Source organism: Hakea prostrata, chromosome 6, assembly GCF_041222555.1.
Source record: "Hakea prostrata isolate BN-2017 chromosome 6, UWA_Hpros_2, whole genome shotgun sequence".
Taxonomy (NCBI): domain Eukaryota; kingdom Viridiplantae; phylum Streptophyta; class Magnoliopsida; order Proteales; family Proteaceae; genus Hakea; species Hakea prostrata.
The window spans coordinates 4,103,775-4,116,715 of record NC_142605.1 but is presented as its reverse complement, the minus strand read 5'-3'; the positions used below and the strand labels follow the sequence as shown (position 1 = coordinate 4,116,715).

The 12,941-nt window shown below is 36.9% G+C and overlaps 1 protein-coding gene across 1 annotated transcript; it reads right to left on the bottom strand.

Annotated features, from left to right (window-relative positions):
- Window positions 1–6,678: 6,678 nt before the first annotated feature.
- LOC149012136 (4-coumarate--CoA ligase-like 6) lies at window positions 6,679–9,416 on the bottom strand. The gene is made up of 6 exons (XM_089159270.1): window positions 8,299–9,416; window positions 7,838–8,024; window positions 7,602–7,747; window positions 7,289–7,356; window positions 7,065–7,167; window positions 6,679–6,974 (listed from the first exon to the last, which is right to left on the bottom strand). The coding sequence occupies exons 1-6, from the start codon at window positions 9,340–9,342 to the stop codon at window positions 6,861–6,863; spliced, it is 1,662 nt and encodes a 553-aa protein (XP_089015396.1). The 5' UTR covers window positions 9,343–9,416; the 3' UTR covers window positions 6,679–6,860.
- Between the last annotated feature and the right edge of the window lie 3,525 nt (window positions 9,417–12,941).

The window sequence follows — 12,941 nt, the reverse complement described above, 5'->3', positions numbered from 1 at the left end:
AGGATGCAAGGGAGATGACTTGCAGAGGGCTCTGGTACGTTCCAAAGAGTTTGGAGGCAGAAAATACGAAGTAGACTCGAGATTGGACTTAAATAGAGCAAGCAAAGACCTAATTAGCAAAATCAGATCCCATTGGTCGATTGGATTGGTCGACTGGTCCAGTCGACCAATGAGTCGACCAATCAGAACAACAAATCCAAAACAGGGAATTGAAGGCTCAGATCAAATCCAAACATAAAGGGGTTTTGCACACACACCATGTGACTTACCTAGTAGGTAGAAATGCCTTTGAACCATGACAGAGAGCACTCCAAGTCCATCAACTAATTCCATCTTCATCAGGGTGCAGTTTCGATAAATGGAACACTGACATCAACACTCATGGATTCTAAGCCAGCCACCAAGTCTTCCACTGGGATGGCCCATAGCTGACTTCTTGCTTTACTTTGGGTTGTCGGACCTACAAACAATAGGGTTTCCGGGTCAAGGTTAGGGCTGGGTTTCACACTCTCTGCCTTGCGCCACCATCTACACCGAGCCCAAGCACGCATGAAATCTCAAGCCGACCACTGGCGTACAAACCGAGAATAAACTGTTGGAGACTGGGTATGGGTCAAGATCTGGCCTTACCGACAAACATTGCTTGCTACTTGTCCCAGCCATAAGCTCGCCAAACGATATTTTGGCTCCTTTCGTGTCTTGGTGCGTGTTGGCACTATTGCGTACCACCTCCTTCTTCTTGCTGAGGCCTTGATACATGATGTCTTCCACGTTTCCCTTCTCAAGCCATTTGTCGGTAAAGTGCCCTCTACGGCATCTCTACAGCAACTGTTCCCCCACTTGACCCTGTTCCTCTTGCCCTTCTCCAACATCGCTATGATGGTCGGCGTGGTGACTCATACCCCCAAGTTTTGGTTTAGTGGCAAGGTTTACTTACGGAAGATGCGACTTGGGAAGACTTTCATGAACTTTGTCATTGATACCCTGCTTTGAACCTTGAGGACAAGGTTCTTTCCCCAGCGGGAGGTAATGATACGACTCAGCGAGTTGCACAGGATGAGACCACTCACAAGGCGGAGGAATTCCAACTAAGACATTCGTCTCGTAGAGGAAGACGCCCGAAATCTCTAGAAGCTTACATTTGAAATGCCGAATCATTACTCACCATATTTTAGTCTTTTTGAAGAATACGTATTACTTTTGTAACTGTTTTGGGGACCACTATAAAGGTGGTTGTCAGACGTTATCAGAAGGGAGGATATATCAAGAATTCTCTCTAATTAATATCTTCTTATCCTTTCTCATGTTTCTGTTTTGTCTCTTCTTATAGCCTTAAAACCTCTTTTCTAATTTACCCTCTCTCTTCGTCTAATACACTGTATCACATTTCCAGGATACCCGAAAAGAAAACAAACATGTGAATAGCGACTTAATTTATTTTTTTTATACAGCACCTCCGTAGGATGAAAACAAAACCTTGTTCTAATACCATGTTGTAATGTGAGGAATTGCTCCTCTAAAAGTATATTATTCACAAGACCGCAATAGGGTATTTACAGTTACAACCTAGTTAAGTCTTATACTAAGTAGGAAAAGGAAATATAAAACAAATAGAAATAAAACTCTAGACTTGTTAGGAAACATAATCCTATTCTAATTAGAAAACCTCAATCCATGTTTTCAACTAACCAACTCATGAGAAGACATGAATCACATTGTGGGGACCATTCATTGGTAGGGTTGCAGTAGTAGACTTGGGCTCATGGGCGCTCAAGATCAGTAACCAACCCATGAGAGGACATAAGAGCTTCTTATTTACTATTTGTGGATGACCAATAGGGTTGATGAGTCTGTAGTCTGAGTTGGTTGTAGCCATAGGATACGCTGACTCGAGTGAGAAGGATACCGAAAAGGATTGCGAGAGGCGAGGAATGGAAGTATCTAACTCTTACTTGATATAACTTAGTAGAAGACTTGCATTGGGCTAAGTTTAACCTTGACATACACCAATACTCAAACCAATGGTGATGTGAGAGGGCGGTGACCTAAACCCCAGCCATGGAATGTCCGAGAGGGATGTAGGACCCAATTACCACCGGAGAACCCAAGATACCGAGATAGTTGAGGGAAAGTGATTTGAGACCTACCAAAGGAGTATGGTGCTATTTTTAAAACATGTCTAGCAATAGAAACCAGCATACAAAGAGTAGAATCATACTTGCATGTTTGTTTCATATCATATTTCATCTTGTACATTTTGCTATCATCCTATATTGTGTTATAGTGGAATGAACTGCCTTGTTGAGTTCTTTCCAACTCACTCCTTTTTGCAACAACTTTGTTAGATCTATCTACAGGTGTTGATGACTATGACGGACAAGCATATGAGATTGCCCCGGATGACTCATACTACACCCAAGGTGCTGGTTACAGTGACTATGACTATGAAGACTACCAAGGTGACAGAGGAGTGTATCAGTATTAGTCGTTCTCATGTGCTAGTACAACGATACTTGGATATAGAGACCTTTACTTTTAGAAGTATTCTTTTTAAGTTTGAAGAAACATTAGTTTATTTTAGTTTACTTCTTTTCTTTCCCTTTTATTTTTGGGAATTGGTTGTAATCTTCTTTTTAGTTTTGATCTACTTTTCCATTGCTGCTGTAGAGTGATTTTCCGCTACACTCTACATTTGATTTATTCTATTGATATCATTTTTCTACACTCTGATTATATAATGTATATTCTCTTTGAATCTTATCTTGATCTTTCAGTTAATATAGTTTAACATTGATTTTGTCTTGTTCTTGACTATATTATTGTAAATGTGGGAGGTTGATTTCCTCAATACTGATCTTTGGGGCTGTGGATCACACACTCGGGTATGCCAAATAGGGTACCGGTTGGTTGGATGTGACTGCTGTCACTTTCCACCTTGGCCAATCATGGTTGGTCGCTCGGAGTGACCAAAGGTCAATCGACCATAGTGTTGCTGTATGGATAGAAACTCTTAATTTTGATTAGAAACTCATCTTCTGGGATTCAAAACACTCCGAAATTTCAAGTATAATAGTAAAAGAAGATTATCTAGCATGGTTTAAGCATCATGATGGTCAACGAAATAGAATTCCAATCGAATCATAAATTAGGCTTTACCGAAATCAGTCCGCGGATTCTATGGAAAAACTAGAGAGAATGGGAATTCACTCTAGGAAAGAGAGAACAATAGATCATAATAAAAAACTGTCATAGGAATAAATCTAATGTGAAGTAGAAATCAAAGTCTTCGATTGAATATACATTCGTGAAGGTTACACTAGATTTCTCTTTGAAATCATCCTGTGTAGTTCACGAAGTAATAGAGTGAATGGGGATTCAATCTAAGACTACGTGGATTGAATGAAAAAGTCATAGTAATGGCATAAGACTTTCCTCATACTCACAGAGGTAGGTAGAAACCATCAAGAGAGTAAATCTAGTGAGAGTGAGAGTGATTACTAACCTTGAAGAAGAAGATTCAACGGAAGAACTTTGGCGAATGCTTGAGGATTTTCCAAAACTTTAGTGAGAGTGTTAAGAGGTGCTTCCCACGTTCTTCAGAGACTTTAGAACATTATAGGACGAATTAGATCGAAAATAGATTATAGGACTTTGAAAACCTAAAATTTCAAAGAGTGACAAAACTGTCCCTAGAACCTTTGGTCGCTTGGAGCGACCAAAGCTCAATCAACCAAAGTGGACAGTAAGGTCTAAAACAGGTTTTTAATCTCCGAAAGCCACAAACTCCACTGGGTCCTTTTCCAAATTAACAAAGGGTCTTACCTAGTATTGTAGGACCTTCCAAAGAGTGTCAAGCTAGGACTCAAGTCCATCAAACAAGCTTTACACCGATGAGCTGCAACTTCTTCCCAAAGTTAAATAGGGTTTCCATAGAAGAAATTCCATCATCAATCTCCATGGGTTTTGGGTCCAACTCAGTGGGTTCAACTGAGATGACCCATATCTGTTTTCTACCTTCACTTTGGGTCTTCAGACCTACAATACAGATTTCCGGATTAGGGTTTGAGCTGGATTTCACAATATGGATTTTTGGGTAAGGGTTTTGCGGGATTTCACAGGTTAGCTAGAAGAAGGTTATGGAAACACACATGAAATCTCACTTATCAGATTCCATTATGCAAGATCATTTTTTCTAAGCAATGGAACATGAATATCTGATCCATGCATAATATAATGAAAAAATAGATAAAATTTTTTGACTGCTACTTATTATCAGTCCGTAACTATCACTACCAGATTTGTTAAGCTACATGATCAACACCTATAAATAGAATTATCTATCTTTCCTCAACATGCATCTTATTTGACAATGTGTTTAAACCAAAATCTCATATTAGTCATTGAACCCACATATTGGCTTTATTCTAAATTAGCAGACAATTTCAGACAAAATCCTCTAAAACTATGGGATAGAAATCCTTGTCACTGTAAAATTAGGTTAGATGATCCTAATAACTAACTAGGGTCAAGCGCTTTTATATTTTCAAGAGGATATTAAGGAGTTTGAGACTCAATTAAAAGAGTTAGAAGACCTTAAACTTACTTTGATTGATCAGCTTGGCCTTCTTATTTTCAGAGGCTTCAGTTACCTTATTCTTGGCATATCTCGCTAACCATGCAAACACACCTACATTCTCCCAAAGGAACTCGATCAAGTTCATCCTGAAGTCTTCCCCCTACTTGGAACCAATCATGGTACCTTGCGTAGGGTTCTATGTGCTCTATTGCACCCTTTCTAACTTCTCAACCAGCTCCCCTCTCTGTATGTTGTCCTTCCCTCAATTATCTAAACTTTGACTATCCACATGGTTTCTGCTCCAGATTCTCTCCACAGTCTTCACAGATTAGCATGACTTTCCGCAATGATCGTTGGTTCGAATAGTCTTCCTATGGTCATCTTCCTCACTATCTGTTGCCGTGGACAATTCCAAGGGGCTAGAGGCAAATTGCCTGAATCTTCACATGGGGAATTGGTCATCACCTCTCTCAATTCGAGTCTTCTAGTGGCAATTGGTTTAATCAATCATAGAGTTTGAGATGTTTGATGCTTCTCGTCATGGCTTATTATATGCTCATTACCCACAATCAGTGCCAAAAGATGTTGTGTCCAATATTGATTTTTGCGGGTGAACTAGGGTTGAACCTTCGTGAATCCGATTTAGCACTTGAACACAGTCATAAACAGTGAGAGAAGGCTAACCGTATTGGATAGCTAGCCACCTCTAACTATCAAGTTAGTAGATGAAAGCAACAACTTCCCCAACAAATGGGTTGTGAAGTGCTCACAAGTAAGGAGTCACAGAGCCAAAGGAAAGGGTGAACAATAGATGCAATAAGAAAAGTTTAATAAAGATAAGTTACCTTTGATTGAGATAAGAGGATTAACCTATTAGCATGGGCTTGGAAGATTTCCCACTTTAGCTCTAATTCTATCTTTGCATGGCACGTTATAGTCCAGTTAGTATTAGAACCATATCAGGATATAGTTCCCATAACTGCTTCAACGATTCCTTACTGAGTGTGTTATCTTTGCTAAGTACCCCATTTGGTTAGGATAGTGTTGAGGTGAAAATGTGCTCTTAGCTCCTTAGTTCGCTATTGATCCGGGCCTGGTTCCTGAGACCAAAACAAAGGTGAGAGTGGCTGCCTTTGGGGACGGGAAGCCACCTCCAATGATTAAGTCAATTCACGTAAGAAAACTAGAGACTCTTCCTCAAGGAATAAATACTCAAGGGGATGAAGAAGACAATGTTCTTCAGGAGTAAATGTAGAAGAGTCATGGCTGGAGTATTCAAGTCAGCTTGGCTTGCTTACCCATAATCGGGTATAGTCCGGGGTATATATGCAACTGGTCCATACCTAAAAAGATAGTGGACGCTTCACAACCCTTAGATGCTTATCTTATGAGATGGAGGGTGGAGATGACTTCTTGAAGAGGCTTGTACAACAAGACAAATCGTGCGATTATCTTGACGACGGAAGATCTTGTTGATGAACCAAAGGTTTGCGTCAGACTGATACTAACGTGACAACGACCCACAGTTGGGGGGACAACAGAGATGATGGTACAGGGCTCGAGGCGAGCTTGGGGTGAGTGAGAAGCTTCCTTATCCGCAGTGGAATATTAAGGACCCTCAATGCATTAAATGCTGGATGAGGATTATGTCGAATTCCTCATTTCCGCCACCTTTACCGAGAAGCCACATGAGGACAGTTGTATGTCACTTGCATGGTCTTCATTATACAGCTTCTCTGAGGGAAGGTTCTCCGAGAAGTACCTTATTTGAGAAGCATCAATTGGACCGTGTTAGTCCAAGCTTGAACCCTAGATCTGGTTCAAGAGGCTTTTTCCGATTCAGAGATTGTTGTTGGAATGACCATAACAGATAGGATTCTAGAGTACCAAAAGCTTGGCAACTATGTGTTCTAGGATCCCAAGGACTGATTTCCCATAGCTTCACTTATTTAGTCGAAATATGTACACTCCTGACCACCCCACCTTTTTGTCCTCATGCTGTCCCAAGGATATAAGGTCGAGCCCGCACTCGATTCTTATTCCTCACTCTAAGATTATGAGCCCAATTCAACCACCACCGAGCCAGAATTTGTACAGCATAACCAAACAAACCTTTATTAGAAACGAAAAATCAACAAATTTTTTAATGTGCAGTATATGAGCCATCCATCTATGGTTTCATTACAATTTGGATATGTTCCATTTCTTGGTATTAATTCTTTAATATATATCTTGAGACGGAGTACCATCCAATATTTCTGTTTTCAAAATTGGCCTTTTTAAGCTATATTCTGGACATCAATATCTCCTTGAGTTTTCTTCTAAGAATCTTCCCTGCTGGGGACTTGGGAATCGATCTTGTGAAGGTCACCTTCCTCACCTTCTTGTATGGTGCAACCTACAAAAACAAGAGCATCAGTTTTGTTTGTCTGTTAAAATATAATGAAAGAAGAACAGAAGTATATTCATTCAACAGTGAAAAAAGGACCTTTCCAGCTACATAAGTAATCACATCAGCTTCAGAAAGTAGACTGCCTGCAGCCTTGACAACAAATGCCATTGGAATTTCACCAGCTATTTCATCAGCAACACTGTGTAATTGAATGGGAGGTGGAACAAATAAATAAAAGAATAAAAATAATGAGATTTTAGAAAACAAGGCAATTTCAGTCCAAGACAATCAAAGTTTTATTTAGATCTAGGGATACTTACCCCGTTACAGCAGCATCAACAATATCTGGATGACTGATCAACACCGATTCTAGATCAGCAGGAGCAATCTGTCATATTCGATTAAACCAAAAGAAACAAATTAGGTCAGGTATGCCTATACATTCCAAGACTCGTTAACTACCTGGATAAATATGTTGGTTTGGTCAAATATCTTATATATGAAAATCTAGTTTATGGAAGAACATGCTTGAAGGTGAAGATTTTGGGGTGGAGGGAGGATGGGTTTTTTGTTTGTTTATTTTGTTGGACAAATCTAGGGTTGCTTTATCTACAAGTTGACGACATAGGTTACCTGAAACCCTTTGTATTTGATTATCTCCTTCAATCGATCTACTACATAAATATATCCATCTTGGTCAAAGTAGATAATGTCACCAGTATGTAACCAGCCATTATTGTCAATTGCAGATCTTGTTGCATCTTCATTGTTTAAGTATCCTGCAACATTAATTTCTAAAATTTTGAGCAGCTATTTTGGATTCTGCTCATATATTAAGGATGACATGTTGATGATCTCAGAATAATTACCTTTCATAATACCAGGTCCACGTAGCCATAGCTCACCAGCTTTTCCTGGGGGCATGGAGGAACCAGAGATTGGATTCACAACTTTAGCTTCCATGTTTGGAGCCAATAGTCCAATTGAAGTATACTTAATTGAGTCAGTGTTGAAGCCACGGGAACCTACTGCAGTAGTCTCAGTCATTCCATAGCCCTGAAATCATGAAAATAAAGAACAACATATTACCAAATAGAAGCACTTTTTACTCAAGCATATATTTTCGGTAAAAGAGGATCAAACTAAGATGTATCTAGTACTTAAAAATGAATAACCAGTACTTCCAAAATGATTCAGATTCAGCCATCTATAGAAAGATTTAAACAGAGAAAGTTTTGTCAAAAACATAGAAGAGAAAAAAAATAAAACAGAGGAATTCAACTTAAGCAGTCTCTCTGCCTTAAGAGTATCAAGAACCATATCCACACACCTGAATAAAATCAACCCTCGGAAAATTCCTCAGGAATTCTTCTATGAGAGTCTTGCCAACTGGTGCTGCACCACATGAGACCTGTTTCAAGCTTGGGAACTCTTTACCCATCTTCATTAATTTTAACAGAGAGATCATTAATGGTGGAACAGCAGGTATATGTGTGACTTTGTATTTATCAATGGCTCTGACCATTTCTTCTTCACTAAACTTTCTCATCACCACAACTTTAGCTCCTAAGGACAATAATCCGGTCGCAAGTAACGAAAGAGCATATACATGGAATAATGGAATACAGGCCAAATACACATTATCTGATCCTGGGTAGTTATACTGAGAAGCTTCAAATCTGACAAAAAGCTCAACTGATGCTATCAGATTCCTGTGTGTAATAGCAACACCTTTACTAGGACCGGAAGTACCAGAAGAGAAGAGAATAGCTGCTATGTCACCCTGATTGATTAAAGGCTTGGGGGCAAGGTTTGGATTACTCGAAAGAAGCTTATTAAAACAAGAAAACTCAGGTGATTCTGGAAAGGAATCCACATTCTCAGGAACTGCAATGACAACAACACCCATTTTCTCAATCTCCTTGACCTTATCTATGGTGGTAAACACATATTTCGTTCTGCATTGATCGAACTGTTTCTGTATCTCGGGTATGGTATTAAGAGGATTAGATGGAGTTGCAATGGCACCTATGGACAAGATACCCAAGAATATAATAGGGAAGTAAATGGTATTCGGTAATAGAACTGAAACAACATCACCTTGTGAAACCCCAATTCCATATAGACCAGAAGCAATAGATTTTACCATCTGATGCAATCTTGAATAAGGAATTGAAGACCCTGATAAGGAATCAACAAGGGCTGTAACCCCATTGTGTTTGTATGAGAAGATCAATGAAACAACATCAACATATGGGTCTGTGGGGAGTTGAATCGGCTTTTGCTTGCTGCTATAGATTCCTGTCTCTGAATTGAACCAATCATATTCACAGATGGATGAGATGCTTGTGAGGTTGTTAGCCATTGCAGCCATTGTTGCAGAGGAGAGAAGGGAAAATAAAGGATTGCTTGGCTTTGATTTAGCGCCGTTTCATCTGATTTCTGAAATATAAATCTCCATGCATGTGATGCGATCTAAAAAAGACCAGCACAAAACCTATTTTTGTAACTTTATAGTTTTTTTTTTTTTTTTGGTAAGAACTTTATAATTTTTCATTTTAGAGATTATGTTTAGTTTTAACTTTTATTATTATTATTATTATTATTATTATTATTATTATTATTATTATTATTATTATTATTATTATTATTATTATTATTATTATTATTATTATTATTATTATTATTATTATTATTATTATTATTATTATTATTATTATTATTATTATTATTATTATTATTATTATTATTATTATTATTATTATTATTATTATTATTATTATTATTATTATTATTATTATTATTATTATTATTATTATTATTATTATTATTATTATTATTATTATTATTATTATTATTATTATTATTATTATTATTATTATTATTATTATTATTATTATTATTATTATTATTATTATTATTATTATTATTATTATTATTATTATTATTATTATTATTATTATTATTATTATTATTATTATTATTATTATTATTATTATTATTATTATTATTATTATTATTATTATTATTATTATTATTATTATTATTATTATTATTTTTATTATTATTATTATTATTATTATTATTATTATTATTATTATTATTATTATTATTATTATTATTATTTTGTTCTACCAAAAACAGAATTTCATGAACTTCCCCCAAAAAAATAAAAAAATAATACACACATCAATAGTTGTTCAATGACAAGGATTCGTAACAGAATGCAATTGGACTAATTTAATTTATTCTATTTTCATGGTGATGTTTGAATTTCAAAATACTGTTGGAATAAAAATTTTAAAAAAATCAATGTTGTAACATAGCGGTCAAAGTTCAAATCCCTTCAGAAGCCTCACGTATAATAATTATATATAAAACTCCCTCGACGATATAGTCGAGTTCTCAGATCCAAAAAAAACGAATTTATTAAAGATATTGCACCAAAAAGAGACTTGGTTCTACCTACTTGTAAAAAAAATCAACACTTTAAAAAGGAGAAAAAAGGATTTCAATTTATTAAAATCAACTAGTAAAGTCATGCGTGCTTCTTACCAAAAAAACAAGTCATGCGTGCTTGTGCGTGGTTAGTGTAGGTGTGTAGCACGTAGAAATAGTTTACCCAAAGAAAACGTATTCGAAAATGAATAATGATGAATCGCATGAGCATTCATTCTTTCACCAGGGGAAGATCTACCGACCTAGTTTGTCCATTGTAAAATGGACAACGAATCGTGTCAGCATTTATTCTTCAATGCCCCTTCTCTTATGAAGTTCGGAGCCAAGTCCATTTCCTGCATGAATTCACAAGCCAAGCCCCTTACAATGTTCAGATGAAATCAATTGGTTGATGACACATTTTACAGACAATGGGTTTGTGGCTAAGTTCCCTTGGTTTAGTTTGACAGTCACTATCTACTCCCTATGGCAAGAAAGAGATAGAAGGTTGTTCCTCCACTAGTGGAGATCCTTGGTGTTGTTACTGCTTTGGTTTGTCTGTGTTCTATGGTTCTTTAAAACTTGTTAACTGACTCGTCTTTTCATCAATAATTCTTTTCGTAAGAGAGATCAATGAGCGTTTAACGTTTGTAAGGAGACATTCCATTATTGGTTCCTCAATGAAGGTTGAGTTTTAAGTTGAGGAGCCGCTTCAACTTTCCTTCATGAGGCTAGAGGACATCTCCTTCCATACTATATGATTAATGGGGTCTCAAATTTTTTTAATTAAAAATGGTTTTCATTGATTATTTATGTTAAATAGATAAAGATTAAAAAAGAAAAATACTACCAAGGAGAGTCAAATGGCTATTATTTTCTCTTCTTTGTGTTGCCACAAAGAGTCGTTGGTTCCATGATCTCTCATTAATATAATGAAAAGATACAAATTTGTTTACGTGGCAGCGGATTTAGGGGGCTCATGTCATTTGGCCATGTTCAGACGAAGATTTGGCCATTTCTGGTCGTGGTTGTCTAAAAACTGAAAAGAGCACATGCCTAAAATTTGGTATTCTATTGCTAGGTGAAGATTTTTTAAGAAATATTTTATTTTATTTTATTTTTTATTTTTTAAGGAAAATTTATTAAAAAACTAATAGCATTTACAGATATTATAGATTGTTCTATTACAATCATCTAGTTGATTAGCTGTCATTTGCATACCATTCAAAAAAGGTTTGGAGTCCTGAGTTTGGGATATTATCAAATTTCATCAGATTTGTTGTCTTTGCCAATTCTAATAACATTTATAATTCCCCTATTGGTCAGCTTCCTCTTGTTGGTCTTGGTAACAGAGTTTTTAAGTGTGGATTATTAGTCCACACTTCTTCTATCCTTATTCCCCTTTCTGCTGCCTCAATCAAGCCTTCTTGTATTCCACGAAGCATGGCTTCCAAAAGACCTATTGTTTTTCCTTTCCCAAAATTGACAGACTGGAGATGTCCATCCTTGCATATCCCCGTACTCCAACCTGCTACTTCTAGTTGTTGACTAGAAATCCCTGCACAAATTAAAACATTTTTGTTAAATAGTAGTATACAATAGCACCCATTCTCATCTAACATATTAGAATTATCATAAAAAGGGGAAACAAATAGGTGTGAAGTTTCATCCTCCCTTTGTAGTTTTAAAAACTTAATCCAATATTTAATATTTTCTAAGACCTTCACGGGATTAGGGTTTTTCAGATTGAACACCGTTTCATTCCTTTCTTTCCAAATGAAATAGCATGTTATAATGAAAATCGACATAAGCCACTGAGAATTAGCCTTGTTCAATTGCAAGCTCATGTTATGACACCAATTCAGAAGGGATATTTCCGTCCAATTCTCCGTTCGTAGCCCCAAGGGCCCTGCCTCATGAATTCTTTTTCCCTAGTCACATGAGACTAGAATATGCCTCTGGAATTTCTTTTTCCCGCACATAGCACATTCCGCTTACACTCTCGACCAGAAAAACACGCCAGAAAAAAACTTTAAATTTAGGATGAATTGGTAACTTCCACATGTGATTCCACCAACTCAAAAATTGGTGTGCACGGTTCGAGAATCGTTGTTTAATTATCTCTCGATAGGCCAATTTGACTGAAAAATCCCCATTTGGAGAAATTAAAGAGGACCAATAATCTTCTTGGTCCGAGAGATATATTGGAGGGGGGGGTTTATCGGTCGGAGTGGGTCCATAAGAGATGACATAATTTCCCTGTTAGTGTTTAGAATATCTCCTGCTACTTGTGCCACTGTAGCCTTCCGGGATCATCTGGTGAAATTTTGATCAGTCGTCATGTCGTGTGCTTGAACCTGTTCCCATGGATCAAACCAAAAGGAAGTCCTTCGACCGTTTCCAACTTTCCTGTGTACCATTGTCCTTAGATGTGGGATGATGCTTGTAATGCTATTCCAAATCCAAGACCCTTTCTTGGAAGCTACCTTCGGAACAAAGAAGCTTTGAATCTTGAAGTATTTAGCTTTGAGGACT